The 12,683-nt window shown below is 44.0% G+C and overlaps 2 protein-coding genes across 6 annotated transcripts in view; one reads left to right on the forward strand and one right to left on the reverse strand.

Moving 5' to 3' along the window:
• SLC10A1 (solute carrier family 10 member 1) overlaps positions 1 to 5,879 on the forward strand; it is a 32,844-nt gene extending 26,965 nt beyond the window's left edge. For both annotated transcript variants that reach the window (XM_066342499.1, XM_066342500.1), the window contains exons 5-7: positions 463 to 659; positions 2,749 to 4,477; positions 4,831 to 5,879. In XM_066342499.1, the coding sequence (XP_066198596.1) occupies positions 463 to 659; positions 2,749 to 2,843 (292 nt within the window). In that variant the 3' untranslated portion in view covers positions 2,844 to 4,477; positions 4,831 to 5,879. The remainder of the gene's footprint in view (positions 1 to 462; positions 660 to 2,748; positions 4,478 to 4,830) is intronic.
• A 952-nt stretch (positions 5,880 to 6,831) lies between these two features.
• Positions 6,832 to 12,482, reverse strand: SRSF5 (serine and arginine rich splicing factor 5). Of its 4 annotated transcripts, none has more exons than XM_066341415.1 (8): positions 12,329 to 12,482; positions 11,315 to 11,459; positions 10,154 to 10,224; positions 9,924 to 10,022; positions 9,559 to 9,628; positions 8,264 to 8,337; positions 7,778 to 7,888; positions 6,832 to 7,691 (listed from the first exon to the last, which is right to left on the reverse strand). In XM_066341415.1, the coding sequence occupies exons 2-8, from the start codon at positions 11,438 to 11,440 to the stop codon at positions 7,406 to 7,408; spliced, it is 837 nt and encodes a 278-aa protein (XP_066197512.1). In that variant the 5' UTR covers positions 11,441 to 11,459; positions 12,329 to 12,482; the 3' UTR covers positions 6,832 to 7,405. The 4 variants fall into 4 exon arrangements, with proteins under 4 accessions (XP_066197512.1, XP_066197513.1, XP_066197515.1 ...); XM_066341416.1 differs by having other exon boundaries at positions 12,333 to 12,479; XM_066341418.1 differs by having other exon boundaries at positions 12,204 to 12,331.
• Positions 12,483 to 12,683: the final 201 nt, after the last annotated feature.

Below are 12,683 nucleotides of genomic sequence, written 5' to 3' on the forward strand. Positions count from 1 at the left end.
CAGATAAATGGGGCTGAATCAAGTTTTTTATTCATTTTTAATAATCACGTTTTGGAGTTAAAGATATCCAAGCCAGAAACATGCAGACAAGGTCCCAACCCCTCAATCTTCTCCTGTATGTTGAAACTGTAATTGTCCTGGGTATAAGCCCAATATAACAAGCCAATGAGTGATACCCCTTCCTTTCATCCCTCACCAGCCGGACATGTCTCCAAATTTTAAATTGGTAATCCTACAAAAGCGAATGAATTGTAGATTCCCAAGATAATAAGGCTGGATTAGTAATTGTAAGACACATCTTCAGTTATTGAAACCACATGCATTCCATACCCTGGTACACTGCTACCTTCCCGTCTTGGACTTTATTGGCTCTTCCAGTATCTGGGAGGGAGGAGATATGGAAGGTTGCACACTCCTGCCTCTACTGTGAGGACATAGAGTTGCTTTTCTTAACCTACACAGGTGCAGACGTACTGTCAGCATGGAGACTGGATGCCAAAATATTCAACTCTGCTCTACCATCCTCAATGTGACCTTCCCCCCTGAAGTCATTGGACCACTTTTCTTCTTTCCTCTCCTCTACATGATTTGCCAGCTTGGAGAAGGGATTCTCCTAATTGTCCTCTTTCGGTGCTATGAGAAAATCAAGCCTTCCAAGAGTGAGTATTGAATTATTCCCCTTGGAGACCTGCTTCCACATTGGAGGAAAGTTCCTGGCAAGGACCTTTTGGATGAAGCTATAATTCTTATCAAGTTACTAGGAACCAGGTAGCATCAAGAAATACGAAGGGACCTCAGAGAGCCAAGGCCACTTCATTTACTGCAGTTTCCAATGTTCCAATGGAGAGGCCATTTGGGCTGCTTTAATTGAGGAGACCATGTTAGGGCTCAGGAGAACAGAATTGTCTTGGCCATTCGAGTTGTGAGGTATTTATTAGTTGTGTGAAAGGCCCCTATTCACAATTCAGGAAGTCTGTACTTTAGGACTAGGTTGAGCTCCAGCACCACTCACACCCTTGTATGAGAAAAAACATAAAGGCAATGCAGCTCAATAACCCTGAACCCTAAAACAGAAATTCCAGTTCTGGTTACACAGTAATGAACATTTAAGTTAAAGCTTATTAAAACAGCAGCTATCACAATAATCTAGTTTGATCTGATTTATACCTTAACTTGATTACTACTGAATAAATAGCCAATTAGCACCTATTTTCTAAGAGGCTCAGATCATTTTCATTCTCTTCAAAATATAATCAAAACTCAAGAAGGGGGACCCTGGCCGGGTGGCTCAGTGGTAGAGCGTCGGCCTGGCGTGCGGAAGTTCCAGGTTCGATTCCCGGCCAGGGCACACAGGAGAGGCGCCCATCTGCTTCTCCACCCCTCCCCCTCTCCTTCCTCTCTGTCTCTCTCTTCCCCTCCCGCAGCGAGGCTCCACTGGAGTAAAGATGGCCCAGGCGCTGGGGATGGCTCCTTGGCCTCTACCCCAGGCACTGGAGTGGCTCTGGTCGCAACATTGCGACACCCTGGAGGGGCAGAGCATCGCCCCCTGGTGGGCGTGCCAGGTGGATCCCGGTGGGGCGCATGCGGGAGTCTGTCTGACTGCCTCTCCCCGTTTCCAGCTTCAGAAAAATACAAAAAAAAAAAACTCAAGAAGGTTGAGTCCCTTCCTCAAAGTGGGGCTTTAACTCCATCTTTTCCAAACCAGGAAACTCAACCTTACTTGGTAACATATTTCAGTATTTTATATTCCAAACATCAGTGTATTTTTAATCACTCCAATCCTTCTACTCTTATTCCCACAAACTTAATTGAGGGCCCCTTCAAAACTTTTCTAGACCTCAGGGACTGATTTACACCCTAGGAAAAAGATGCAACTTCCTCTGGTGACATGATCCTCTAGTAGGCAAATGCAGATTTACAGTGAATTAAAATATAATCTTGGATATCAAACAGCCAAAATGAACCCAGTAAATAGTTGACCGTTACTTCAGAACCATTTTATGAGCTTTGGTTCAAAACCACAGGAGTTGTAAGAAATCTAGACTCGTGCTTATTCAAAAAATAACCAATCAGGTTCCCAGTTTTAGTTCCAGAAAGACCTGGAGTGCCCTCACAGGGCCATAATGGGTCTTCGGCACTCAAGACCTAAAAAGAACTTCAGCCACAACGCACTTCAGAAGACACCCTAGGGCAAAACTAAGTGAAACCACCCCTTACTTTCTGGACCTAATGGACTCTAAGGGCCCAAGCAGCTGTGCTCAGGGTGAGACTCGGTCAAGTTTTTGTACCCCTAAAGAGATGGGGAAAGAGGAAAGGTAGACCCTGACTCCCATCTTCACAGCTCCTCACACAACCACGCAGCCAGGAAACGTAGAATAAACATGAACACAGGGAGGGGCATGGAAACTCACCTTGGAAGACTTCCTTAAAGCTCTTTCCTCCCTGACTCGGCTTTGTTCCCCAAATGCAGTCAATAACCTTGCTTAAACTCAGCTCCCTATTGTTTAGCATGTACACAGAAGTTGGAAACGGAGCAAGTCTGCTTATTAGACCTTCTGTGACAAGTGGAGTACCTTAGGAATGTTGAGGGAAAGCAAATCTTTCCTCCCAGATTTGTCATAGGAGAGTACAGAGAAAAAAAAGAGCCCACCCTATGGGTAAATTGGCACTTTTATCTTCCAGATTGAACCACCTTTGTATTAACTATTCTCTCTCCCTCCGCAACCATAACCCTTTTCGATTTTACAGATAAAACAAAAGTGATCTACACAGTTGCCAAAACTGAAGAAACCACTCCAGCAGCTCTGGGAAATGGCACCCACAAAGAGGAGTGCTCCCCTTAAACAGCTTCGCCTATCTCCAGTGGCCTGGATTCAGGTCAGAAGGCGATTCAGAAGGACAGTGTGTGGTCAACTACAGCAAGAGGAGAGGAGCACACACCAGTGTCTGAGGCTTTCTCCAACACTTCCAACACAATCAGGATCATCAAAAACCCTCCTTGGAGGACAGAGAAGGGTGTCCACCCTAAAAGCCTCACTCTCCAGCTTTACAATTTGACACATTTAAAAAAAAGTCAAGACTTGTTCAATGACAACCCTATGAAGGAAAGCAAAACTGCTTTTTGCACCTGCATCTCTAGAAGTGTCTGACAGGCACATAAAAGGGGCTTGATTTCTCAACTAGTCAAGATTTTTCTTAAACATCAAATGCCCAAATCCTGCCCTAAGGTTTCTGAGTAAAAATGCTCAAGAGCTATAGAATTAGATTTCAGAAGTCCTAATAACCTTAAAAATTCAGACCCCATTCCTTCCCTTTTGGCATCACTACTGGGATTAAGGCTCCTAAAACATGACAGTATACAAAAGCAGACATGATAAAACGCAAAAGCAATTAGGCCAGATAAATTGACACACTCAGCCATAACAAAAGAATATAACCCCAGTAGAGGAAAAATTTGAACAAGAAAAATCCAAGCAACAATATAAAAATCAACAGAATTGTTTCACTAATATTCTATGCCGTCAGTTCAATATGCTTCCTCAAAATTGTTTTTAAGATATTGCCAAAATGAGTTATTTCTCAATTTAAAGAAAAGACTCAAATTACAATTTAAATTTCATTGGAGAAAATTTGAACTTTTAAGTAAATATTTTGCATATCACTCATGTGCAAACAAGAGTCAGGTCAAAGATTAAAGAACAAAAATTTAACCTTGTCAACAGCTGACCATGCCCAACTATGTGTGATTTTAAGACTTATTTTTTAGAGGAGGGAGCTCATAGTAGTTGCTTCTGCACTCCAGAACGATACTCCAACCAAGCTATCTATCTAGCCAGGGGCTAATTTTTATTAATTTTTAGAGACAGGGAGGTGAGGGGAGGGGGAAAGGAAGCATTTGTTGTTCCATTTTTTAGTTGCTTCCCGTGTGTGCCCTGACCAGGGAATTGAACCTACAACCTTGTTTCAGGACAGTGGTTTTAACTGCGCAGTTTCAAACCAGCGACCTCTGCATTCTAGGTCACTTTATCCATTGTGCCACAAGTCATGCTACTTGTGACTTTCCTATCATTATTAGATACAACTGAAACCATAACAATTTCAGGGCATCAATCTAACAAACATCCAGGACTATCAATATTCCCAGCACCAGTGCAAATTTAGGAAATCACTGACTTAGGCCTGACCAGTGGGGGCACGGCAGATAAAGCATCGACCTGGAATGCTGAGGCCGCCGGCTCTGAGCATGGGATCACCAGGTAATTGGCCAAGCATGGGTATTACCCATGATTCCAAAGCTCACCAGGTAGAGCCCAAGGGCACTCACTGGTTGAGCAAGGGGACACTGGCATGGTCCCAGTCGGTAGGTATAGCAGCTTCATGTACAACGGACGTGAAAGCAACTATGACTTGATGTTTCTCACCCTTTTCTCTCAAAAATAAATTCGGGACATAATCACCCTATTAAAAATGCAGATTTGTGGCCCTGGCTGGTTGGCTCAGCGGTAGAGCGTCGGCCTGGTGTGCGGGGGGGACCCGGGTTCGATTCCTGGCCAGGGCACATAGGAAAAGCGCCCATTTGCTTTTCCACCCCCCTCCCCTCCTTCCTCTCTCTCTTCCCCTCCCGCAGCCAAGGCTCCATTGGAGCAAAGATGGCCGGGAGCTGGGGATGGCTCCTAGGCCTCTGCCTCAGGCGCTAGAGTGGCTCTGGTTGCAGCAGAGCGTCGCCCCCTGGTGGGCGTGCCGGGTGGATCCCGGTCGGGCGCATGCGGGAGTGTCTGTCTGTCCCCGTTTCCAGCTTCAGAAAAAAAAAATACAAAAAAAAAAATGCAGATTTGTCTACCTTTTTTTTTTTTTTTGAGAGGAGGGAGGGGGTACAAGTGGGAAACATCAACTCATAGTAGTTGCTTCCCCCTATGTGCCTTGACAGGGCAAGCCCAGGGTTTTGAAACCAGCAACCTCAGCTTTCCAGGTTGACACTATCCACTGAACCACCACAGATCAAATGGTTTTTACATATTATGCCCTAGCTGTTCAAATTATGTTCTCTAATATAGTGGACATCACCTGCTAGAAAACTTAAGTACAACAAAGCAATGTAAGAACAAGTTTAGCTTTTTGAGGGATGGAATGGCTGCGACTTCAGATACATTGATTGCCCTTGGTGAAAAATAGAGGCTATAGTCAATACTATGTTGTCTTCTTAGTCACAGATGATTGTTGAATCACTCTATTGTAAATCTGAAACTGTTACTGCACACCAAATTACACTTTAAAAAATATATTTCCAGGCCAAAAGAAAAAAAAAGTTACCCTCAAATCTTGCTTAAGAGTACTAGATGAAAGGAATATAGTTACAGAACCCAAAGGTCGTACTATGCCCTGCAAAGGCTGGTCTTAAAACAGCTTAGGCTCATACCTACACTCCCGACTTCTCCAGTCCTGGATCTGAGAATGAAGGCAACTTATTGGTTCAGACCAACTCAGTCTTACCATTTGTTTCAAGAAAGGTCTTATTTTTATTGTCTCACTATAGTCATCTATTTGCAATATTAATCAGTAAGCCAATTTATATTTACTTATTCAGTAGAGGGGAGGGAAAAAATCGGAAATAGAACTGGTAAAACATCCAAGTACATACAACATACCACTCATTTCAAAAGCCCAAGGGGGAATCATTCTCATTTGATAAGTAATTCCTTAGCTGACTTGCATAGCCTTCCAAAAACCACAATAAACTAGGGTCTAACGTTTTAAAGCCAGTGCTCAAAGTATCACATAAATTCTCCCTGGAATCAGCTTCACTATTTTATCGCCAGAGTTCTAGTGTTCGATACAGAGAAGTAACCTTCATACCAATATACTACTTTAAAATTCATCTCCTAGAGCAGGGGTCCCCAAACTTTTTACACAGGGGTCCAGTTCACTGTCCCTCAGACTGTTGGAGGGCCGCCACATACAGTGCTCCTCTCACTGACCACCAATGAAAGAGGTGCTCCTTCCAGAAGTGCTGCAGGGGGCTGGATAAATGGCTTCAGGTGGCTACATGCCGTAGTTTGGGGATGCCTGCCCTAGAGATTTCTCCTAGAAAAGCCCCACACTTTGGAAGAAATCAAATGCAACTTAAAGTCCATACTGCAATGAGTGGTTTGGGGATTCTGGACTAGACTTTCTAGGTTCTAATTCCAGACCATTTACTAACTCCTCTTTGGCCATTTCCTCCAGTAAAATGCTATTATACAGTAAGTAGCTTTAAAGATTAAGTGAATGCTCTTCAGTTACCAAATATTTATCTAATCTAGCACACAAATTGAGGACTCAAGTCTCATCAGCCTGAGATTCCTTTAAATAATACAGCTCATTTCAGGCAGGTAGCAGCAAGCTCTTAACACAATCAAAATGGATAGAGAACCCTAGGCAGTTTTTACTACTGTTTTCCCCACGTGAACTCCTTTAAAGCATTCATGTGCACTTGTCTAAACAAAAATACTTTTATGCGATGATTTCTATCAAAACTGTATTACAATCTTTAAGATAGGCAGAAAACAACGGTATGTAGCTTACTTCTCCAACTGTCCTCTTGACTATAGAAGCATAAATAACCTAACAGAATCATCAGGTAACAAAAGGAAAGAGCAGGGGAGGGTCATATACAAAGGAAACTCAGGATGACTGTTAACCATTGTTTTAAACAGTTCACAGACTTCTCTGACCAATAAAATAATAAACCTGAGCAAATGGCTTACTTCTGGATTATCTACAAAAAATTGTTAATGTGTTGAATGCAAATGGGGAGGGAGAAGTAAACAGCACACATCCTTCAGAGACACAAAATCAGTTTTATAATCTTTTATTATCACTAACAAACAGCTGCTCTGTCTTTGCCAGGCAGCTGTTAAAGGGTGGGTGGGAAGACACACCCTTAACCCTAACAAGGAAAACTCAAATTAAGCCTTTATGTACAAGCAAATTTAGAGCTCTTTTAATTGCCCAAAGCTATTAATTAGTTTAACTGACACATTAAACTAATTTTGAATTAACATACTTGAATAACCAAGAACCAAAATGTTCAATTTTTTCTAGTACAAAAAAATTTAATTTGCTTTAGTTATAAAAGAGCTCTGTCAATATACACAAACTATATACTTCAGACATTCACAAAAATGTGAGCAGAAGGCTTATCAAAAGACATTTAATACAATTAGTTTTCAACAACCCCTTAGTGGTCCACATCTACAAAGATATCCAGCCCATCCAACCCCCCTCCAAATCCCACCCCACAGAAAAGCACATACTTACCAGAATTTTTAGCAAGTATGGTTTGAGAATTTGTGTTTTTTGTGGGGTTTTGGGTTTTTTTGTTTTTGTTTTTTTTAAAAAAAGGCCCCCATGGCAAGTTATTTACAGTTTAATTGCCACTGTCAACTGATCGGGATCGGGACCGAGACCGAGACCTGGACCTGGACCGGGACCTGGACCTCTGGCGATCCCCAGATGCTGGAGACTTAGATCTACTTGAAGAACCACGTTTCTGGCTCTTCTCAGGTGCGGGAGACCTACTAACAGAACGGGACTTGCTCCGGCTCCGGCTCCTGCTCCTAGACCGGCTGTAAGACTTGCGACTCCGAGAACGAGATTGGCTACGAGACCTAGAGGAACTCCTGGTCCGTGAACGAGACCGGCTTCGTGACCTACTAGGAAGGAAGAAAGCAAAATACAACATAAGCAGCAGTCCCCACAAATCCAGTAAAACTCGGAATTAAAAATACTAGAGTGATACCTGTGTCTTTTGCTGCCTTCAATTAATTTGATTTTTCTCCCATTTATTTCTTTACCAGAAAGTTTTTCAATAGCATTCTTTAAGTCACCATAAGAGGCAAACTCAACCACCCTACAATGGGGGGAAAAATATTGTCAAGTTATGTACATCTTAGTCTCACAAACTACAGAACTCTAGATTAAGTACCTTTTCTATGTTCCTTTTGCTATTGCTATATCAAGAGTTAACTCTTCATACATAAGTGGCATTACAGCATTTTAGGCCAGACCAAGTCTTTACTGTGTGGAGCTTTACTGTGCATTGTAAGATTTTTATCAAAATCTCTGGCCTATATCCACAAGATGCCAAATATTGCCAAATGTCCCCTGGGAAGCAAACTCACCTGAGAACCAAGAGCTTGCGCATATTTTAAGTACCCAGAAACTTTCACAGTAAAATATATTCCAAGATATTTTAAAAGGTTTATAATTTTCAGTACATACTCACCCTTCATTTAATTTAGGTCGATGTGCATCTGCAAAGGTTACCTCCCCAGCTTGTCTCATGAAATCTTTGAGATCCTTAACACAAGACAATTGTGTTAAGCAGAGAAAAGGAAACGGGACACACAAACAACAACATAGTATAAAAACAAGACTACTGAAAGAGAAGATGTTAGATAAAGTACAAACATGGTATTTACCACACTTGTATTCTATCAGAATTCAAAAATTATGTCAGGGCACGAAATAAGCTAATAGCATATTGCTTTTAAGCAAAATGCTGAAGGAAATTCAGATTTTAACATTAAGTAGTATTAGTCTATACTGAGCTCAATACAAAAGGAAAACAAACAAAAAAAAAACAACAAACAAAAGGAACAATACATATTTTTAAAGTAAAGACTAAGTAGAAACTTTATATTTAAAAACAGAACATTTACAAGACACCAGTTATTTTGTGCCCCATATGCCATTAAAAAAGTTTACTTTACCTTTATTATTATTTCCCTAGGCTAGTCAAGCAGCGAACCGTTAATCGGTCGAAGAAACCTTCATGACATATGCCCGACTGGCTCTTCGCCACCCATTTGAAGGACACTACCCAATCGAGGGAAGCTTTTATCGCACAGCCCTCCCTATTAGCAGACTATTGGCGGATGCAGACACGTTCTACTCTTGTGCAGTTACCAAGGACCACTTTACTGCGATCAGGATTCCAACGACCAACGACCAACTAATTTCGTATCTTTGAACTCTTTCGACCAGGACCTCTTATTCGGAAGCGTTACAGGAAGACAGCTCTCAACTTAGGGATCAGATCACGTTATCAGCGCTCTGGGATCGCTGCAACTTTGCACTTCAAGTAAGTGCCCGATTACGTCTAGACCGGCAAACACAGATCTAGAGGTGGCCAATTGATCACTGTAGGAGCTGACTGGCAAAGTCAACCAGGCCCAACCAAGAGTGACCAAGACAACGATTAGGATAACCCACAGGCACTCCTCGTCATAAGGCCAACGACACAGATAGGCTGGCAAATAAAGGGTTTAATATTTGGTTAAAATTGATTTTAAAAACAAGAGAAATATCCTCAAAACATTTACATTTGATCACTAAAATATTAAAAGTTTGAAACATCCCCCAATTACATTTAATTAAAATTTAAAATTACAATTAAATCCATTAATTTAATTAAAAATAGAACTACTTTTAATAAAATGTTAATAAAACATTAGCTACCCATTCCAATAATTTTTAAAAAGCCACATTGAAATATCTCAAAACTGATTTTTTACAAACCTGCCAACTGACTCTTGAAGATAAATTCTCAACTATAAGCCGATTTTCTGTTCTTACAGGTGGAGCATTTCTGAGGAAGAAAACGAGTTTTCACACCAGAAGATATACAGCATTGTGTACTTTGTTCAACTTTGAGCAAGTTAAGCAATCAGATATGACAATGACAAGTCATTCAAATGATTTCATCAACGCTTTCTGAATTGTTTTGATTCATTATATAGACTTAACAGAACAGCAGACTTAAGAATGAGAGAACCGACTTTTTTAGTACTCCCAGAACCAGTTATTGCCAATGGTTCTTAATCATTCAATACTCGTGCAGTAATAGTAATGATTGTTCCAAGCAGCCCTCCACCATCACATACCGTCTATCATTTCGAGGTCTGCGACTACTAAAACGGTCAGAGTAGCGTCCTCTACCTCTCCCGCCTCGAGATCGAGCCCGAGCATGTTCAATAGTAACCCTATAGGGAGGAAAAAGTCTTCAGTATCCACATAAACTACATAAGAGCTACTTAGGAAAATATTCCAGCACATGCAGCCTCCTCTATTTTACAATGCTAGCGAATTCTAAAACTGAAAGTAAGATTTTCACCTTTCACTACAGAGTTCTTTTCCATCAAGTTCATACACAGCATCATCAGCATCCCTGGGATCCTCAAATTCCTAAAATATAAGCACGAAGAAAATATGCTTAACCATGATTTTTAAAAAGAGTTCTATTTATGAGAAAGGAGAAGAGTGGGAGCGTCATCTGGTAATAGTTGCTTCTCCTATGTGCCTTGACCCAGCAAGCCCAGCGTTTCAAACCAAGGACCTCAGCATTCCAGGTGCCTGCATTATCCTTATCACTGCGCCACCACAGGTCAGGCATGCTTAACATGACTTTGAGAATATATTCTGGGGCCCTGGCCAGTTGGCTCAGTGGTAGAGCGTTGTCTGGCGTGCGGGAGTCCCGGGTTCGATTTCCAGACAGGGCACACAGGAGAGGCGCCCATCTGCTTCTCCACCCCTCCGCCTCTCCTTCCTCTCTGTCTCTCTCTTCCCCTCCCGCAGCCAAGGCTCCATTGGAGCAAAGATGGCCCGGGCGCTGGGGATGGCTCCATGGCCTCTGCCCCAGGCGCTCGAGTGGCTCTGGTCGCAACAGAGCGATGCCCCAGATGGGCAGAGCATCGCCCCCTGGTGGGCATGCTGGGTGGCTCCCAGTCGGGCGCATGCGGGAGTCTGACTGACTGCCTCCCCGCTTCCAACTTCAGAAAAATACAAAACAAACAAACAAACAAAAAAAAGGCCTGGCCTGTGGTGGCGCAGTGGATAAAGCGTTAACCTAGAATGCTGAGGTCGCGGGTTCGAAACCCTGGTCTTGCCCGATCAAGGCACATATGGGAGTTGACGGTTCTTGTTCCTTCCCCCTTCTTTCTTTCTCTCTCCTGCCATCTCTCTAAAATTAATAAATTTAAAAAAAAATTCTTTTTTTAAAGAATATATTCTGTAACATATTAAGAGCACTAAGACCACGTAACAAATGCAGAAAAAAGTATCCTAATGACAACACCACATACATAAAAAGCCGAATTAACAAGTGACCAGGTGTGGTTTTCCTGCGAAGTTCTTTTATTCCTTAAAAAAATTCACTGCCTTACGGATGAATAACATTTTCTAAAGCTGCTCTACCTGGATTCAGTAAGATCAAAAACGTTGCTTACCAAAATTCTTACCAACTTAACAGATAATCCAACTAGTTCCAAATACTTACCACAAAACCAAAGCCTCTTTTCAGATCAATATCTCTTATTCGTCCATAGCCCTTGAAGAACCTCTCCACGTCCTTCTCCCTGGCCGCCGGATTGAGCCTTCCAATGAAAACTCGACAGCCGCTCATGATGCCCGGCTATCACTTCCTGTTACAAAAATAATCCAATTGAGGGAATACCGGTGAATGTCGGAGGAATACCTGGGCAAGGGCTCAAAGGCATGAACGGCATAAAATAAAATGTTTACCGGGTGATGTAATACACAAGATTGCCAAGAGTGCCTCTTATTAGGCCAGGTCCCTTGCAGACAAAATTAAAACTCGGCTCTCAACACGATCCTTCCCTGGGCCCAGAACGCAGCAACCGCAACGCCCACTGCCGCCTCTGGAACTGCGCAGCCTCACACTCTCCCTGGCTCTTCTGGCCCCCTCCCATCTGCCGCAGTTAGGAAAGGCCGAGAAGTGCGGGCGGAGCCGGCCCCGCCCTCCGCAAGGCCAGCCCAATGGCGACGGGCCGCGTGCGCGTCGCCGCCTCCCGGGTGCGTCACAGCGGGTGGAAGCCGGAGTCTCGCGACGCCGCGGCCGCGCCTGCGCAGAAGGCGGCTGGCGGACGCTAGGCAGCCACAAAATGGCGGCGGCGGAGTCAGCCCTGGGGAGAGCTGCGCGTGCCAAACTCCCTTCTCCCGTCTCCTCCCCCGACTCCACCGCTTTTGGAGTCACCATGCCCGCCCGCAGAAAGCCCGAATGACACCCGAGGGGTTCAGCTAATGCAAAAATAAAAAGGCAGGGAGGGGCACAAACCCCTCTGTGAAAACGACCATAACCACGACCACCCTTCCACCTTCACTTCCCCTCAAACAATACCCAAAGGGAGACGTGCCCCAGCGCCCACCTCGAATATACTGCGCTCATTGGACGCCGTCCTCCGCAAAGAGAGCAGCCCTGGCCACTCGCGATCTGACTGGGCATGAAGAAGCCTCGATCCGAGAAGCCATTCCCTCAAAGCGAGCCACTCACCTACCGGACAGGATCTTTGGCAGCAGAGACCCAAGAGAGGTCCGTAGTCTGCAACGGAGCCGTCTGCCTCCCCACAGACCAGAACTCAACTCGTCTACGTCTCTCCACAACTGACGCACTTAGCTGCTCCGGCGTTCCACAAAATGGAGGGTGCACGTCTGCGTCACTTCCGGAGCCGCCCGTGAAACCTCCCCCTCTGGATCCAAGGACGGAAGTTTCCGCGGGGCTGGAGCCTCATTGGGACGGCCGGCGGAGAGACCCTAGCCCCCGGTGGGCGGGGTCGAGGGGCGGGGACGGATGTGGGCGCGGCCGTCAGGTCCCAGGTGCTGGGACAGCTGTTGAAGACGTTTGTTCC

This window comes from Saccopteryx leptura, chromosome 6 (genome assembly GCF_036850995.1).
Source record: "Saccopteryx leptura isolate mSacLep1 chromosome 6, mSacLep1_pri_phased_curated, whole genome shotgun sequence".
Classification (NCBI taxonomy): domain Eukaryota; kingdom Metazoa; phylum Chordata; class Mammalia; order Chiroptera; family Emballonuridae; genus Saccopteryx; species Saccopteryx leptura.